This window comes from Platichthys flesus, chromosome 4 (genome assembly GCF_949316205.1).
Source record: "Platichthys flesus chromosome 4, fPlaFle2.1, whole genome shotgun sequence".
NCBI lineage: Eukaryota > Metazoa > Chordata > Actinopteri > Pleuronectiformes > Pleuronectidae > Platichthys > Platichthys flesus.
The window spans coordinates 27,265,017-27,279,217 of record NC_084948.1 but is presented as its reverse complement, the minus strand read 5'-3'; the positions used below and the strand labels follow the sequence as shown (position 1 = coordinate 27,279,217).

General features: G+C 41.7%; 2 protein-coding genes across 4 annotated transcripts; both read right to left on the bottom strand.

Moving 5' to 3' along the window:
- Positions 1-327: 327 nt before the first annotated feature.
- LOC133952153 (flotillin-2) lies at positions 328-9,434 on the bottom strand. Its single transcript, XM_062386472.1, has 11 exons — positions 9,282-9,434; positions 7,473-7,554; positions 6,099-6,189; positions 5,610-5,733; positions 5,027-5,145; positions 4,291-4,404; positions 4,087-4,206; positions 3,635-3,849; positions 2,758-2,941; positions 2,137-2,286; positions 328-1,959 (listed from the first exon to the last, which is right to left on the bottom strand). The coding sequence occupies exons 1-11, from the start codon at positions 9,328-9,330 to the stop codon at positions 1,921-1,923; spliced, it is 1,287 nt and encodes a 428-aa protein (XP_062242456.1). The 5' UTR covers positions 9,331-9,434; the 3' UTR covers positions 328-1,920.
- Positions 9,435-9,860: 426 nt separating this feature from the next.
- Positions 9,861-13,569, bottom strand: LOC133951939 (solute carrier family 35 member F2-like). 3 transcript variants are annotated; one of them, XM_062386194.1, is made up of 8 exons: positions 13,438-13,569; positions 12,818-12,993; positions 12,434-12,561; positions 12,155-12,314; positions 11,566-11,722; positions 11,434-11,486; positions 11,106-11,260; positions 9,861-10,339 (listed from the first exon to the last, which is right to left on the bottom strand). In XM_062386194.1, exons 1-8 carry the CDS (start codon positions 13,545-13,547, stop codon positions 9,947-9,949), a joined length of 1,332 nt encoding a protein of 443 aa, XP_062242178.1. In that variant the 5' UTR covers positions 13,548-13,569; the 3' UTR covers positions 9,861-9,946. The 3 variants fall into 3 exon arrangements, with proteins under 3 accessions (XP_062242178.1, XP_062242179.1, XP_062242180.1); XM_062386195.1 differs by having other exon boundaries at positions 12,818-13,017; positions 13,438-13,544; XM_062386196.1 differs by having other exon boundaries at positions 12,818-12,989; positions 13,438-13,540.
- Between the last annotated feature and the right edge of the window lie 632 nt (positions 13,570-14,201).

Here is a 14,201-nt window from a genome sequence, read left to right as displayed (position 1 = left end):
TTATACTTGTATCTGCACCGCCCCTGAAGCTCAAAGGCTGAGCAGGAAGAAGAGTTCAGATCAGAAACCCGACACTGTAAACAGACCGGATTTATCCAACTACTGAAAACAACAGATTGAAACCACTGATATAAAACTGAGAGTTGAGGATGTGTTAACGTCTCTAAATGAAATACTACTCAGATTATTTAATATGCCTAATACACTTTTTCACCACTTATTTGTTGTTGTACATTTTTTTATTTGGAACCAGAACTAAGAAGCAGAACCATGAAATGTGTCCTTAAAGGAAATGTGTGTGCATGAGGAAATGGCCAGAATGAAATATAAGATGGAATTTTGATTTTATTGGAATGAAATTTAACAGTGAACTAATTATTCTGAGTACAGACAGATGACATGCATCAAGAGCATACAGGAACTCATGGCTATTTCAGACACAGTGTACATGTTGTAAATAACATTAGAAATAGAACACAAATCATTTTACAAAAACAGTCAAGTTTATAAACTGAACAAGTCTAAAGTTCAAAGACAAAGCAATGTGGTCAGAGTATATGTCAAGTCACTAAATCAGCAATGAGTGATAAACATCAACTGAGGATGAGCAATAAAAAAACTATCAACAGCATAATAACAGTCCTGTGTTAACCCTGTGGTAGTTTGCTCATAAATAAAACCACAACAAACCTGTTGCTTCCTCTCCTTGAAATATGAGTTTTAAACTACGTGTCAGTGTCGGGAGCGTTCAGGCTCAGTGGAGATGACCATGTGTTTGACAACAAATAATAAGTTACATCCTGTGTACTGCTGCACACATGTACACAACCGTATAAACATAAAAAGTGTGTTTGTGTTAGACGTCAAACTGGAACATGGCTTATCATTTACACATATTTTAGTGTTAAATTAAACATCAACGTCAGATAAAATATGTATTTCCCACATCCTTCATTTAGTGGAACAAGAAAAACAGACAGTCTATTCTATTTGGCCTTTTTGTGTTGACTTCCATTTTTAGATTCTATTCACATTCAGCTTTTTACCACAATAAAACATATTTAACACATCTGCAGTCGTTTCTATTCTCTTACTTTTTATCAAAACACCAACCAAAGTTTTATCAATCAAAACCAGAAATACAACCATTTTACATCAAAGCCTGCACTAAACAATAAAGGACCACAATGACAACCAATTCAGCACTATATCAGAATATGATACCTGTTTTTCTGACAGCATATAAATAAAAGGTCAACTTGTGTGACGTCTGACGTCGGTTGTTTGCGGAGACTCTGCAGAGAGAAAGAACTACAGTAAGATCTGCACAATGAAAGGAGCTTCTTTTCAATTAAGAGCACCTTTGTCACATTTTTTAAATCAATCACTGAGACATAACACAACCTGAATAACATTTGACCTTCAACACAACAAAGTTCTACAATCAACAGGGAAAAAATTCAGATTGTTTCGGGAATGCAGATGTGTCCAACAATAAAGACAGAGGTAAATAAATCAACACAACGGCCTGCAATGTACGGAGGGTAAAAAGTGACAACAGAGGTGTTGTTGTCCAAGAAATGGAACCTGTGTTAACATCAGCTGTCAGGTCACATCATATACGTACAACCTGGGTCAGCTGGTGGTCCACGGTCAAGCCCAAAGATATAAAAATAATACAAAATCAAAGAAAATGAACACAAAAATAACACAAAATATTCCCATATTAAAATTAAATAAAAATTCTTTGAATGAGCAGCAGTGCATGCAGAATGTTCTGGTCCTGTATAAAGTAAGGCACCAGAGGTTTCCAAAAATCACCTTTCATACAGTATATTCGTATAAAACAACAAAATCTTTCAAGTGTTAAAGGCAGTCTATGAGAGTGCAACAGAGACTGGAGTCATGTGGCGTCGGCCTTCAAGGTGGAGTGCTCATCAACTGCTGCAGCAGCGGAATCTGTAGAAACAAGAACACTTTCATCATTCATTTTTCATTACTGGGCTGGAATGCTTTCATGACCCATATTCTTATTTTTCAAGTCAATGTCTCTCATGTCCCAGCGACTCTGTCTTTCAGCCAAGTCCTATGTTTTCTGACCTGTTCTTTGTCACTGTTTCCATCTTTATAACTTACCTTTGTCAAATCCACTCCAGTGAGAGCGTTGACAGACACAGGAAGTTCAGCCAACAGGCGGTTCATCTCGCCCGTCACACGGCTGCCCTCCCCGCTCAGGATGACGATCTCATTGGTCTTGGCCAAAGGTGCCGCCACCTTGGACGCAATCTGCAAAAACACAGTTCAAGAGTTTACTGCAAGGATCCTGTTCATGTGATGCACTCAGTCAAAGTCTTGATGGGACGGAGCGATGTCATATCTCTTCAACATTCATTCAAAATCTAGCTGGAAATAAGAATGTTCGTTATCTTCTGTATTAAATCTGGGTTCTAAGCCTGAATATTACAAAAAAGTTTCTACAGTGAGATATTACTGCATTTATGTAAACTGCAACCCAGAGAGTTTCTTTGAGCGAAAGAAGCAGCGTTAACTGTGCTTGTGTTGTGTGAAGCTGATTAACCATCACATGGTACAACGATGAATGGATTCATTAGATTAAGACACAATTAGACTGTTGCCTCTGTTTCAAGTCTTTCTACTGATCTGACGGTCTCAGAGCAGAAGCTTCACATTTAACGGATGTAAGAGTTCAATCTTTGAAAAGTAAACATGTGCAGTGTCGTTGTGTTGGTGTGTTACCTTAGGCAGCGCCTCGAGGACAAGCGCAGTCTTAGCTGCGTCTCCGTACTGCTTGTAGGCCTCGGCCTTCAGTCTCATCCTCTCGGCCTCGGCTGTGCCGACTGCTTCGATCGAGGAAGCCTCCGCCTCACCGATCTTCCTGATCTCTTCCGCCTTTGCCTGAGCTATCAGCACCTTTGCCGTCCTGTCGCAGGGCAAACACAAGTCAACAACTGCAGATCCTTCTCACTGTCAAAAACTACATTTCTTTTGGTTTCACATAACCGCTAGTTACACAACATTTCCATATTCTCTTTCTGCTTGACAACCGTGTAATGAGCACCACCCGACACCCGACACAGAACATACAGCTGGTGGAGATGTTGGCCAAAGCACAACAACATAATTAAAGTTGCACAACAAATGGATATGTGACACTTAACAATTCAAACTGCGAGTTTGTCCTTTACACGTTAAACACCAGAAGTACAGTGATGGTGCTGCTCTACGGCTCCTGAACTCCATGTACTGAGGTGTAACCAGAGAGAACCAGTGAGACACTTCCACTGCTCCACTACAGCAGAGACACATCACATGAAGTGTCTGTTAATGTTTCTCTCAGTGGCTCATTCCTCCTTTCACTGGTGTAAACCCTGACTGTTGAAGATCCACGAATGCCAAACAGAACAACAATTTGTTTACTGCTCACAATCAGAGTCAAGCTTGTTGTAGCCTAATGCATTTTGAAATGACCGGATGTTTCTTGATTGGCTTGTTGTGTAATCTCTTCAGGCCAATGTGTCTCAGTGGACTGTTTGTGTTGGTTCTCTCTGGTCTTTCAACTTGTACGTGATGAAACATTAAACTTTCTGAAGTTACATGATGCATTGTCACTCACTTGTGTCCCTCAGCCAGCTGCTGCATTTTGTAGGCCTCGGCCTCAGCAGGCCTCTTGACAGTGGCGATGAGTTCCTTGTCTTTTCGATCAATCTCCTTCTCTTCGATGGTGATCTGCTTCTTCCTATGCACAACTTGGATCTCAATCTCCTCCAGGCGGATCTTCTGCTGCTCCTTGGCGGCCTGCAGCTCGTATGCCAGCTCGGCCTCTGCTTTCTGAAGACATCAGGATACAAACGATCACATTTACTAAACACCCACACCTGAGGAAACAGACCTTGTGTTTGAAACATAGATGGAACACAGTTTATCTAATGCACTGTACCATTAAATTAAAATATTCAAGATGTGTCATGATGATACCAAAGAACAACATGACCGTAAACAACATTTCTACAATTGACTGATCACTGTATACATTCATTCATGCATTAGTGCAAATGAAAGCCTCACCTTGGTGTTGACCTCCTGGTTGAATGAAGCTTTCTGCAGGTCCAGTTCTCGTTTGGAGTCGGCCATCTTGGTGTCGGCCAGGAATTTGACTTCCATCATCTCCTTCCTACATTCTGCTTCCTATGAGAAGCAGAGCGGTGTTCAGGTGGTTGTGTTCAGAAGCATCAACATCTCAGAGTCTCACGCCTGCTAATGCCTCCTTACCCGTATCCCAGCATCCCTCTCTGCCTCAGCCACGCCGATGTCTGCATCCTTCTGGACAGCTGCAGTCTGGGTCTTTCCAAGGGAGCTCAGATAATCCAGTTTATCAAACACGTCCTGTGAACACAGAGAAGTACGTCAAACAGAAGTGTTGACACTCTGATCAGTAACCAGGTCTAAGGGAACATAAGGAACATCAGCAGGAGAAGGTGATAACAATTTCAATTAAATCTACATCATCAGACAAGCTCTCATGTTTTGAACTAGAAAGATGACAAACAACAAACCACCATAAAAACAACCCACAAATGACTGAACCACTAATGAGCAAACTGGTCCTGATGATTCACAGAAACCATCTCGACCCGGAATAATTGATGTGGTAGAAATGGACTGAGCTTCCAGCAGAGTGCTATGGTCGGCTGCTGTATCTGCACCACTCCTCAATCAGCTCCAATCAACAGCACTGAGCTGAACAGGGCAGCTCTCCTGAGAGTCAGTTATTAGACTCATGAAACTCAGCAGAGACAGATTCTTCAGTGAAACGCAGCCTACGCACCACATTCACATGTTCAATAATGGGACACGACAGGACGTACGTATGTCAGACAAAATTCTTCGGTGCGTAAATTACAATGAGAAACCAAAACTAATCAGATCAAAAGAAGCTATGGGACAAACTCATGAAGCCTGTTCAGACCCTCAGATGTGAATCATCGCACTCAGTGGCCTTACTGACCTTAATGGTAAAGCTGAGGATCTCTATGCCCATCCTGCCCACGTCAGGAGCTGCCACCTCCCTCACCAGTTTAGCAAACTGGTCCCGGTCCTGATAGATCTGCTCGACAGTCAAGGTGCCTGTAAAGACAAAGCTCTGCAGTTAAGATTCACTCACACAAACCAGCATCAACAGCTCTGCTCTTCAGTTTTGTGTAATTCTGTTTTTTCTTTGATTTAAACAAGAACAATGCAGCAGAATTATCTTAATCTCTTGAGGTGTGAAATCACAAGCTTTTCTCGTGAAAATAACAATGACAGTCGGTCGAAGAAAACTCTTTGATATAAGTTAGAATCTGATTTTCTGTTAAAAATGTCAAGGTTCCCATCTCATTGTGTTCTTCTTTTCTCTGTTTTATATATTTGTAAATCTGATATATTTAGCTTTTGGACTTTTGGTTGTTCTCAAGACAAAATCTGAAGACGTCACGTTCAGGAAATCAAGAAGGTAATCAAATCATTCAAGTAAATTGAAACTGGGAAGTTAGAAAACAAATTTAGATGTCCTAATTTTAACACAGTTAAAATGAAATGAATGTCCGTACCGAGGATGGAGCGGAGATGTCCCTCCAGAGTCTGAAGAACCACAGCTTTAATTTCCATCACTGATTTACCCAGAAACTGCTCACAAGCGACAGCCAGCAAGTCGTGCTCCGTCATGACCTTCACCTGAAGACGACACAGAGACCTCAGCTCATCAGGTGACACAGTGAACTCTCACAGCTTGGAACCAGGCCGGGGCTTATTTCTCAATCTGTCATTATAGACCTGATTAACATTTACAAAACAATGACACAGGTACATCACTGAAGTGTTTCTGTATTAGTGACATTTCATTATCACTAATACAGACACATTTCCAGTTGTTGAACAAGGTGCTGTCACCTTGTAACAAAACGTACAACTTGAGTAAAGAAAACAACAAACAAACATCTGAATAAAGACTTTGTTTATAGACAGTCTTTGATATTCTGTGCTTGGGACATATTTCTGTCAACATTTAAAGAGGTCCAGACGTTGTGATGAGCTCTCACCTGAGCCACACCTGTGACAGTGATGGCGACGCCCTCTGCCGTCTCCACATCCTCACATCGCGGCTGCAGGGTCATGATCTCAAGGGTTATTCTACAGGAGGGAAGAAAATCATATTTAACAAGAAACCAACACAAAGTAAGAGAAGCTGTGGAATCACAAATTTAAATCTGTACATGTTAAATACTGTGTAACGTCAAGATGCTGAGAATTTGCTGGATGTACATTTGACTGTAGATGTGTATTTAACTTATTTCGGTTTTGTCATATTCTAAAAACGATGTTTAAGTTGATTTATGAATATCTATTACATATTTACAAAGGTCTATATAAAAGATCAAAACTATCTCTACAAATTGGTTCCAGTTAAAGGGCGGGGTCACACCCCAGTCTCTGGGTCACACACATCTCAAAACTTCTCCTCTGTGTGAGCATGAAAACATTTGTTTCCTGTGGCCAGGAAATCCACCACTTTGGTGAACTTTGACCTTGGACATTCACTTCAATTTCACATATGTATAATCGTGCCCTCGCTCTTTGTCGTGAGACAATGACTCCAAAAAACATTTCAGTTTTCAATAGGCGATCCAATAAGGATACTGATCTTGTTTTATTGTGAAAGCAAATAATGTCTTGATTTAAGAGGTACATGGTATGAATGGATTTCTCAATTTGCCAAACATCCGGCATCACATTCATGTCGCAACACAACACAATGGGAGGTCAGGTGTCCATGCTTCAACTTCAAACGTCATGGAGGTGTGTGTGTTAAACTGTTTAATCATTCAACAAGCTCAGGTTTGACCGGACTGAGCCCTGACAGTGTCCACGCACAGATGGGTTTCATACTCCAGCCCCAGGTCAGAGTTCAGCCAGGCTGAGGTCTGCTCCGAGTGGAGGAGCTGGGTCGATTCACCAGTCTAAGTGAGTCGTTTCCAGTCGAGACATGGATGAAGAGAATAATCTGGTGTGACCACACCAGTACAACAGAACCGTAATCAGGAAATGAAGTCATGGAATATTTCAAGATGTCAATCGTGACAGGGCAGATAAACAGAGCAGTGCAGAATAAAGATGCTGGGATAAAGGATTGATCTGCGAGTGGAGCTTCACCAGTCTACAACAACTACTGGATGTAAAACATGAACTAGTCTTTTTAAATACAGTGGACTGACTTCCCAGTGGAAATTCAACACAGCTACAGAACATTTGAGTTGTGTTCTCTATAAAAAAAAACTCCAGATGAACCTGAACAGACGGCTTTAAGACATTATACACATATTTGTATTGAGTGGGACTTGCTGGCACAAAATCCTTGAATTGAGCAAATTAAATGCTATAAATGAAAAATGAAAGTGCAGATTTTGTGTTGTCACCTCTGAGTGTGTGAGATGAGCCACCAGGCCCAGGACCAGCCGCCTATCACGTAGGTTTTTTCATCAGAGCCACAACAAGCACCTGTTGGGGGGAGACAAGGATCATTTTTAATATGAACAAAGACAATACATATAATGTCATCTGAATACATTCAATGGTACTTAATGTGTCTCCTGTCCTGCAAGCTTTCTGTCTTTTGAAAATGCTTCATGATTATTGTTTGCGCTTCATAAATCAAACATGGTGTTCAGTTAAAAGCAGAGCTCCACACAATCCCACACGTATCTGTCAAGCTCCTATGATAGAAACAGAGTCTGAGCTTGAAACTGTACAAAGTCATAAATCTTAACACAATAAATATGTCTGCATTTTTACATAAATCCTGGATCTGTACATTTCACCGGATCGACATCAAACTGTCGAATGTGCATTCTACAGTTTGACCACCTCCCTCCATCAGGTGAGGTGAAATAAACAGACCAAGACAGAGGAGCGAACATAACCTCCTTAGAGGAAACTATCATTATTGTAATAACTGTTATTATCTTATTAGCATTGTACGTTGCTGGGCACACGTGTAATTGTATGGTTGAATATTCTTTAAAAGAAACACCACAAGGCTGAAGTATAATAATAAAAAAGCTGTTTAACGTGACTAATCTGTAACAATGTTTATGTTTATACAGACTTATACTGAACATATTCTCCATACTGATGTTTACAGGTATAGTTAGATCTGAAGTACAAATGTTCGTTTGAAACAGGTGGAGCTATTTTAGAATTTTAAGTATAAATATACACATAAATAAAAGGTTAAACCAGTCATTTTCTTTTCTATTATATTTGGCAATATGGGCAAATAAAAAAGTGATGGCTGTCGTTTATACAATTCTTTATGAGCAGAGTATAATTATGATGAATATCAATTATGTGACATACCTGCTCACTGTGTTTGCAGAATGCAACATCATTATTGATTTTATGTTAAACTGCTAATGATTAATTCATTATTATTACTACTGCGTTATTGTTAACAGCTTCTGAAAGGATATCTCTTTAGCTCAGTTTCATTCAACCCAACTGCTCGAGGCCCACAGAGAAAAGAAAGGTCACACATTTCATGTAATAAAGTAAAAGTTCAACACAAACAGATGTTTTCTACTCGACTGACGTGACACATGATAATCTGTCAGTCACATGAGAGAAGTGAGTAGTACTACTCTCGTACTTCAGGTACATAAAAGTATTTGTACACTGGAGAATGAGTTGAGGAGAGGATGAGGAGAGTGATCCGGGGCCGAGGAGGAGATCCTCCCCGCCCCTCTCTCGCATCCTGCGGGCCTGGGTGATGCACTGACAGCCTCCAAACCCCGCACTGACAGCCTCTCAACCCCGCAGGTCTTTGGGTCCACACCCGCTGCTCTCGGTTCGCCCTTCATTAGATTCACATTGATGGAGAGCCTGTGCCCGCGGGAGCTCGCTCAGAGCCGGGGGAGCTTTAGAGATAACACGTCTGAGCCGTTAATTCTCTGGAGCTCGTCAGTTGGGAGACTTAACGGTGCACACGGTGCTAGCCCCGTGAAGCTATCCCGCCATTCACGCGCTAATTAACGGTTTAAAATACGTGTTTGTCGTCAGGAACGAGTTTCATCCCCACAGTCTCCTGATCTGTGGGAGAGAACCACAAGTGCGTCTGCTACCAACACCTGCTAGCTAACGATTAGCCACCTAGCCAGCTAGCCCCGGGCAGCAGCTAACCGTTAGCCGGAGGGACGGGGAGGGACGGGGGGGGGACGCGGAGCACCTACCGGAGACAACCAGAGCCTCGTTCGGTCCCACGGTGAGACAGTTCCCCATGGTGAGTGCACACCGAGCGGGCAGGAGAAGCAGCAGCGGCCGGTCGGATCCTCCAGGAGCAGGTGAGGGGCGTCGATCACAAGTTTGAGACCGAGTGTGACCGAGCGACCACAGCCCCGCCCCTCCTCACGACAGCGGTGACGTCACGAGGCAACACCGGGGAACACAACAAACAAACAAACAACTGATAGATTTTATTCATCAGTTGTAATCGGAGGGGGACGCTACGTAAATAAACGAAATAAATATACAAATAAAAAGAGATGTACTGTAATAAATAAACTAACAAATAAATAAAATACCTGAACAAAATATAGTTGAATAAAGAAATAAAAGAGTTGCTAAAGTAAGCAAACTAATAAATAGGCTGAATGAAAATTAAAGTGGAGGGGCCACAGAAACGCACAAAAAAAACAACAAATAAATAATATATAAATAAAAACATGAGGCACTGCTATAATATATAAACTAATAACTGATTAAATAAAAGTAAATTGACAAGGACATATTTAATTTTATAATTTATTGCTTCAGTATCAAAACCACAAACAAAACTGAATAAATAAGTGTTTCAAATATATATACATATATGGTATGTATGTTATTGTGCTATTGTTTACATTTTAGTGCTGCATCCAACAGCAAAATCACTCCCTCCTCTATGGTTCTGTGATGGCTCTGAATGTCTCCTCTTCTTCCTCCTCCTCTTCTTCTCTTCCTTCCTCCTGTCCTTCTTCTCTACATCAGCCTTCTGCTCCTCTTCGTCATCCTCTACCTCCTCAGCGGGGATCCTCACGGACACTTCCTGCTTGGTGATTTCACTCTGAGAAGCTGCAGCGCCGTAGTAGCTTCCTTGCTCACAGGCGGAGGAGGAGGTGGTGAGGTCTGCTGCGGCTCTGGATCTCTCCTCTTCCTCCTCCTCTGTGGGGGCAGCAGGAGTTGGCACAGCGTTGTAGGTGATGAAGCCGATGAGGATGACCACCAGTGAGACCAGGTAGAGTCCAGAGAACTGACACAGGGCAAAGAGTGATCAGCTTTCACTTAATGTAACGTAGGAAATTCATGCAATGCAATAATTATAATATGTAAGCAGCTTTTGACTATAGGAGCTGTAAAATTTGTTGGTGGGAGGTAATGTAATTACTTTACGTGATGAGTTGAGCTGTTAAGTTGGTAATAATCAGTATTTTTGAGTTGACATGTTTTTTTATTTATCTAATATCTTATAATATATATTAAACCTGCATTAACTGAATTTCGAAAAAAAGCAGTCTACATTTTTACATTTTCAGATTCAGCATATTGTAAACTGTGAAAGAGCTCACAAGTTTATAAACTGTAAATGAATGAGCCTCAGTTAAAACACATGACACTGAGGTTACACTTTAACCCTCATTTGTATTCATTAACGATGCCCAGCAGGTCTCTGTGACCCAGACACTGAGTCCCTCGCCCTGCTGCAGGAGCGTGTGCTCGACTGAGGAACCTGAACCTCAAAGGATAAGTCCTGAGACAAGGTTGTGTCTCCGCCAGGTCCGTTGGTTCTTTGTTTGTGCGTTTATATGTTTGCTTGTCAGCAGTATTACACAAAAAACGCCAGAGAAGATTTTCACCAATTTGGAGGAAGGATGGGGCTTTTGGAGCTGATACATCCAGGATCCACGAATTTCATTTTATTCCTGTCTTTAACATTGCTACTTTTTATTCAGGAACCTTGATGGGAATATGGATGGGAATATGGATGTGTGTTTGTGTGTGTGTGTGTGTCGGCTCACGTTGTACTGGAAAAGGAAGATCCCAGAGAAGAGGCTGAAGAGGTCGGTGGTGAGCAGGGACAGGTTGATGGAGGTGGCGCTGCTCAGCTTCATCACTAAGGGCATGCAGCTGTACAGAGTGTACATACACACAGCAAAAGCCGAGAACAGGAGCACTGTGAAGAGAAACACACAACCGTCATCTAACAGCAACAATTGAAATGCCATAGATCATCACTTACACAGGGAAAATTACTGATTAGGTTTTCTTTTTTAGAGAAAAGCTGAGATCACAACACTCAATATCTACTTCTACATAGGTTTATTAAAATCAATAACTTGTACTGACCAACTTCCCAGCTCCACTGAATGTTAGCAACTTCATTACGTTCCAGGATCACCCTGCATTAAGAGAAACAAAACACCAGATTAACCATAGAGTTTAATGAGTCCTGAGACTCGTCACAGCACCAACACTTACATCTGCACGGTGCTGATGATTGTGCCGAACAGGCCCAGCATGCCAAGGAACTCCACTCTGCTCAGGTTCTTCACTGTGTACTCCTGAGACACGTTGGAGATGGCATACAGCACTGCACTGAGCAGCACCAGGCCGTCACCTAACAGGATGTTCGAGGCTGAGGAAAGAAACATCATCACTTCAGCAATGTCAAAATAACACCGACCACCCTGATGGTGGAGCAGTGTCTGTTTGTCTGTTTGCAGGGTTACACAAAAACTACACAAACAGTTTTCTTGAAGCTTGAAGTATCCAAATAAGGGGGAGGTTTTACCCCTTTCTTTAACATGACGAGTTAGTACATTTTCACCAATTCCCCAGGGAACAATTCATTTTGATGAAACAAACCAGGCATACGTAGGGAGCTGACATCCATGAGCTTGTACAATTTGGTGCAGAGGGATTAAATTGAGTGTCATCACAGTTTAAATCCTTTAATTCTTCCTCTGAGGAGTAGAGCTATAAAATTGGTTAAACTGATTGCTCCGGGTCTTATTCATTAAACTGCTGAAAGAATTCTTTCGGGGAAACACATGAAGAGCGTTCTTACTGGAGCCCTGGTCTCGTCCAGCCAGCAGGTCAGCCCCCACCATGGCCCCCACCCCGAGGAGACAGATGCACACAGCCACAAAGTGAACCATCTTGTAGCGTATCTTCAGAATCCACCAGGACAGGACCATCAGGACCGGCACCACGAAGCAGTCCAGCAGCTGGAGACAGGAACACATCCAAGAACAAAGATTAAGACACATTTATCTTTCCCGTGAGTAACACACTTCAGTTTTGACAGTTTTAAAATCTCAAGCTGTGAAGCTCTGCCTGCACCCACCTGGACGCTGGTGATGGTGGTGTACTGGTATGCTTTCACCACAGTGTAGTTGGCCTCCACGTCGACCAGCCCAAGCAGAAGGTACTTCCACCCTCGTTTCTTCAGGATCTGTAAAATATTGCCATCCCCTGCGTTTTAAAGGGGAACAGCCCTGAACTTCAGTACTGAGTATTGATTGCTTCACCACCACCCCTGCAGTCTGACACAGATTCATCCCCATTAACTTCAATGCACTTACACGTTTATATCACATTTTGTATAATCAGAAATTTTGCACATAGCCTGAAATGATATAAAACTATTGACATTTAGTAATTCTGCTGTAATTCCAATATGATAACTCTGTGTTATCTCCGGCGTTTGGACCCTGAATGATGGGGTTACCTCTTCTGCAGAGCAGCATAGATGTGTAGGTGACACACAGCAAGATGTAGTTCAAGAAGCTCTGCAGCATGGGTGTGTTCACCTGGAAGTTTGTAGCCAGGTACTGGGAGCAGATGGCCGTCCCACATATGAGCACAGCCAGGCCCTGACCCATGGCCCACGTCTTGGCCAGCTTCCTGGGGGAGAAGAAAGTGAGTGATCTGAAAGAGCCACACGTATACTTTTCAATCATCATCCATTTTAAATATTCTTCATAACATAGTGGTGAGTCTTGACATCTTATTGGAATAACGTTTTAAGGTAAGAGTTGGATGTTCAGATCGAGACCCATTTTGTGTATTTACAGTAAAGCTGCACCCATCATCTGGTTAGCTTAGCGTAGCATGAGGAATGATTTAGCTTGAATAAAGTCCTCTGGTATAACACTCTGCACAGTCCAAACTTTATGCTATAAATATTATTAAATTGTTTCTTCAGTAATAAAAGGTTTTTACAATTTATAATTATCCAACAGTAAGAAGCTGTACGTATAGATGTTAATAATCAGTTTACTATGTCCAGCACTTGTAAAACCTGCCTCCAATATACAATATACACTTTACTTGCTTCTCTTCACTCACCACGTGAAAACTTCTTTTGGCTTAAATTTCCGGATCCTCATCATGAGTCCCTTGCTCTGGTTCTTGTTTCTTGAGAAGCTGAGTTCATCCTCGGACTGTTCGGTAGCCATGTCGCCACAACAGTGATGGAGGAATCCTCGGATCCAAGCTTTTAACTTGCCGACCTTCATGGAGCTGGAGCTGAATGATTAACTGACTGAGAGGGCAAAGATTGGTCTTTGACTTATCTGTAAGGATGTGTGTGTGTGTGTGTGTGTGTGTGTGTGTGTGTGTGTGTGTGTGTGTGTGTGTGTGTGTGTGTGAATGATAAAGATAAGATGAAAGCTGATGATGAAAGATATGTGAAGATGTAATCAATGTGCTTCCTCTTGCTTTCACTGTCACTTCTGATGAGATAACAACTCATGCTTCGGGAGTAGTGCTTCATCATTGTTTTTTCTATGGAACTGGAAACTATGGAAACTAATTAAGTACGTTAACTCAACTATGGTACCTGTTCAAAGTTAATAGAATTATGTTAAGTTTAATTGAAGTTTAATGTATTTAACTCTTAAAAGGATGGTATTCAGTGTGGAAGGCAAAGAAAGAATTTCATTTTACAGGACTGTGCATAAGACAATAAACGCTTTGAACTTTGAACATAACATGGCACCTTTGTAAAAGGGATAGGAGACAGTTTGCTGTTGAACAAATAGTTTTGATACTTAAGGTACATTCAGTTGATAAAACTTTTCCTTCATTAGGTCTATGAGCACAATACTTCC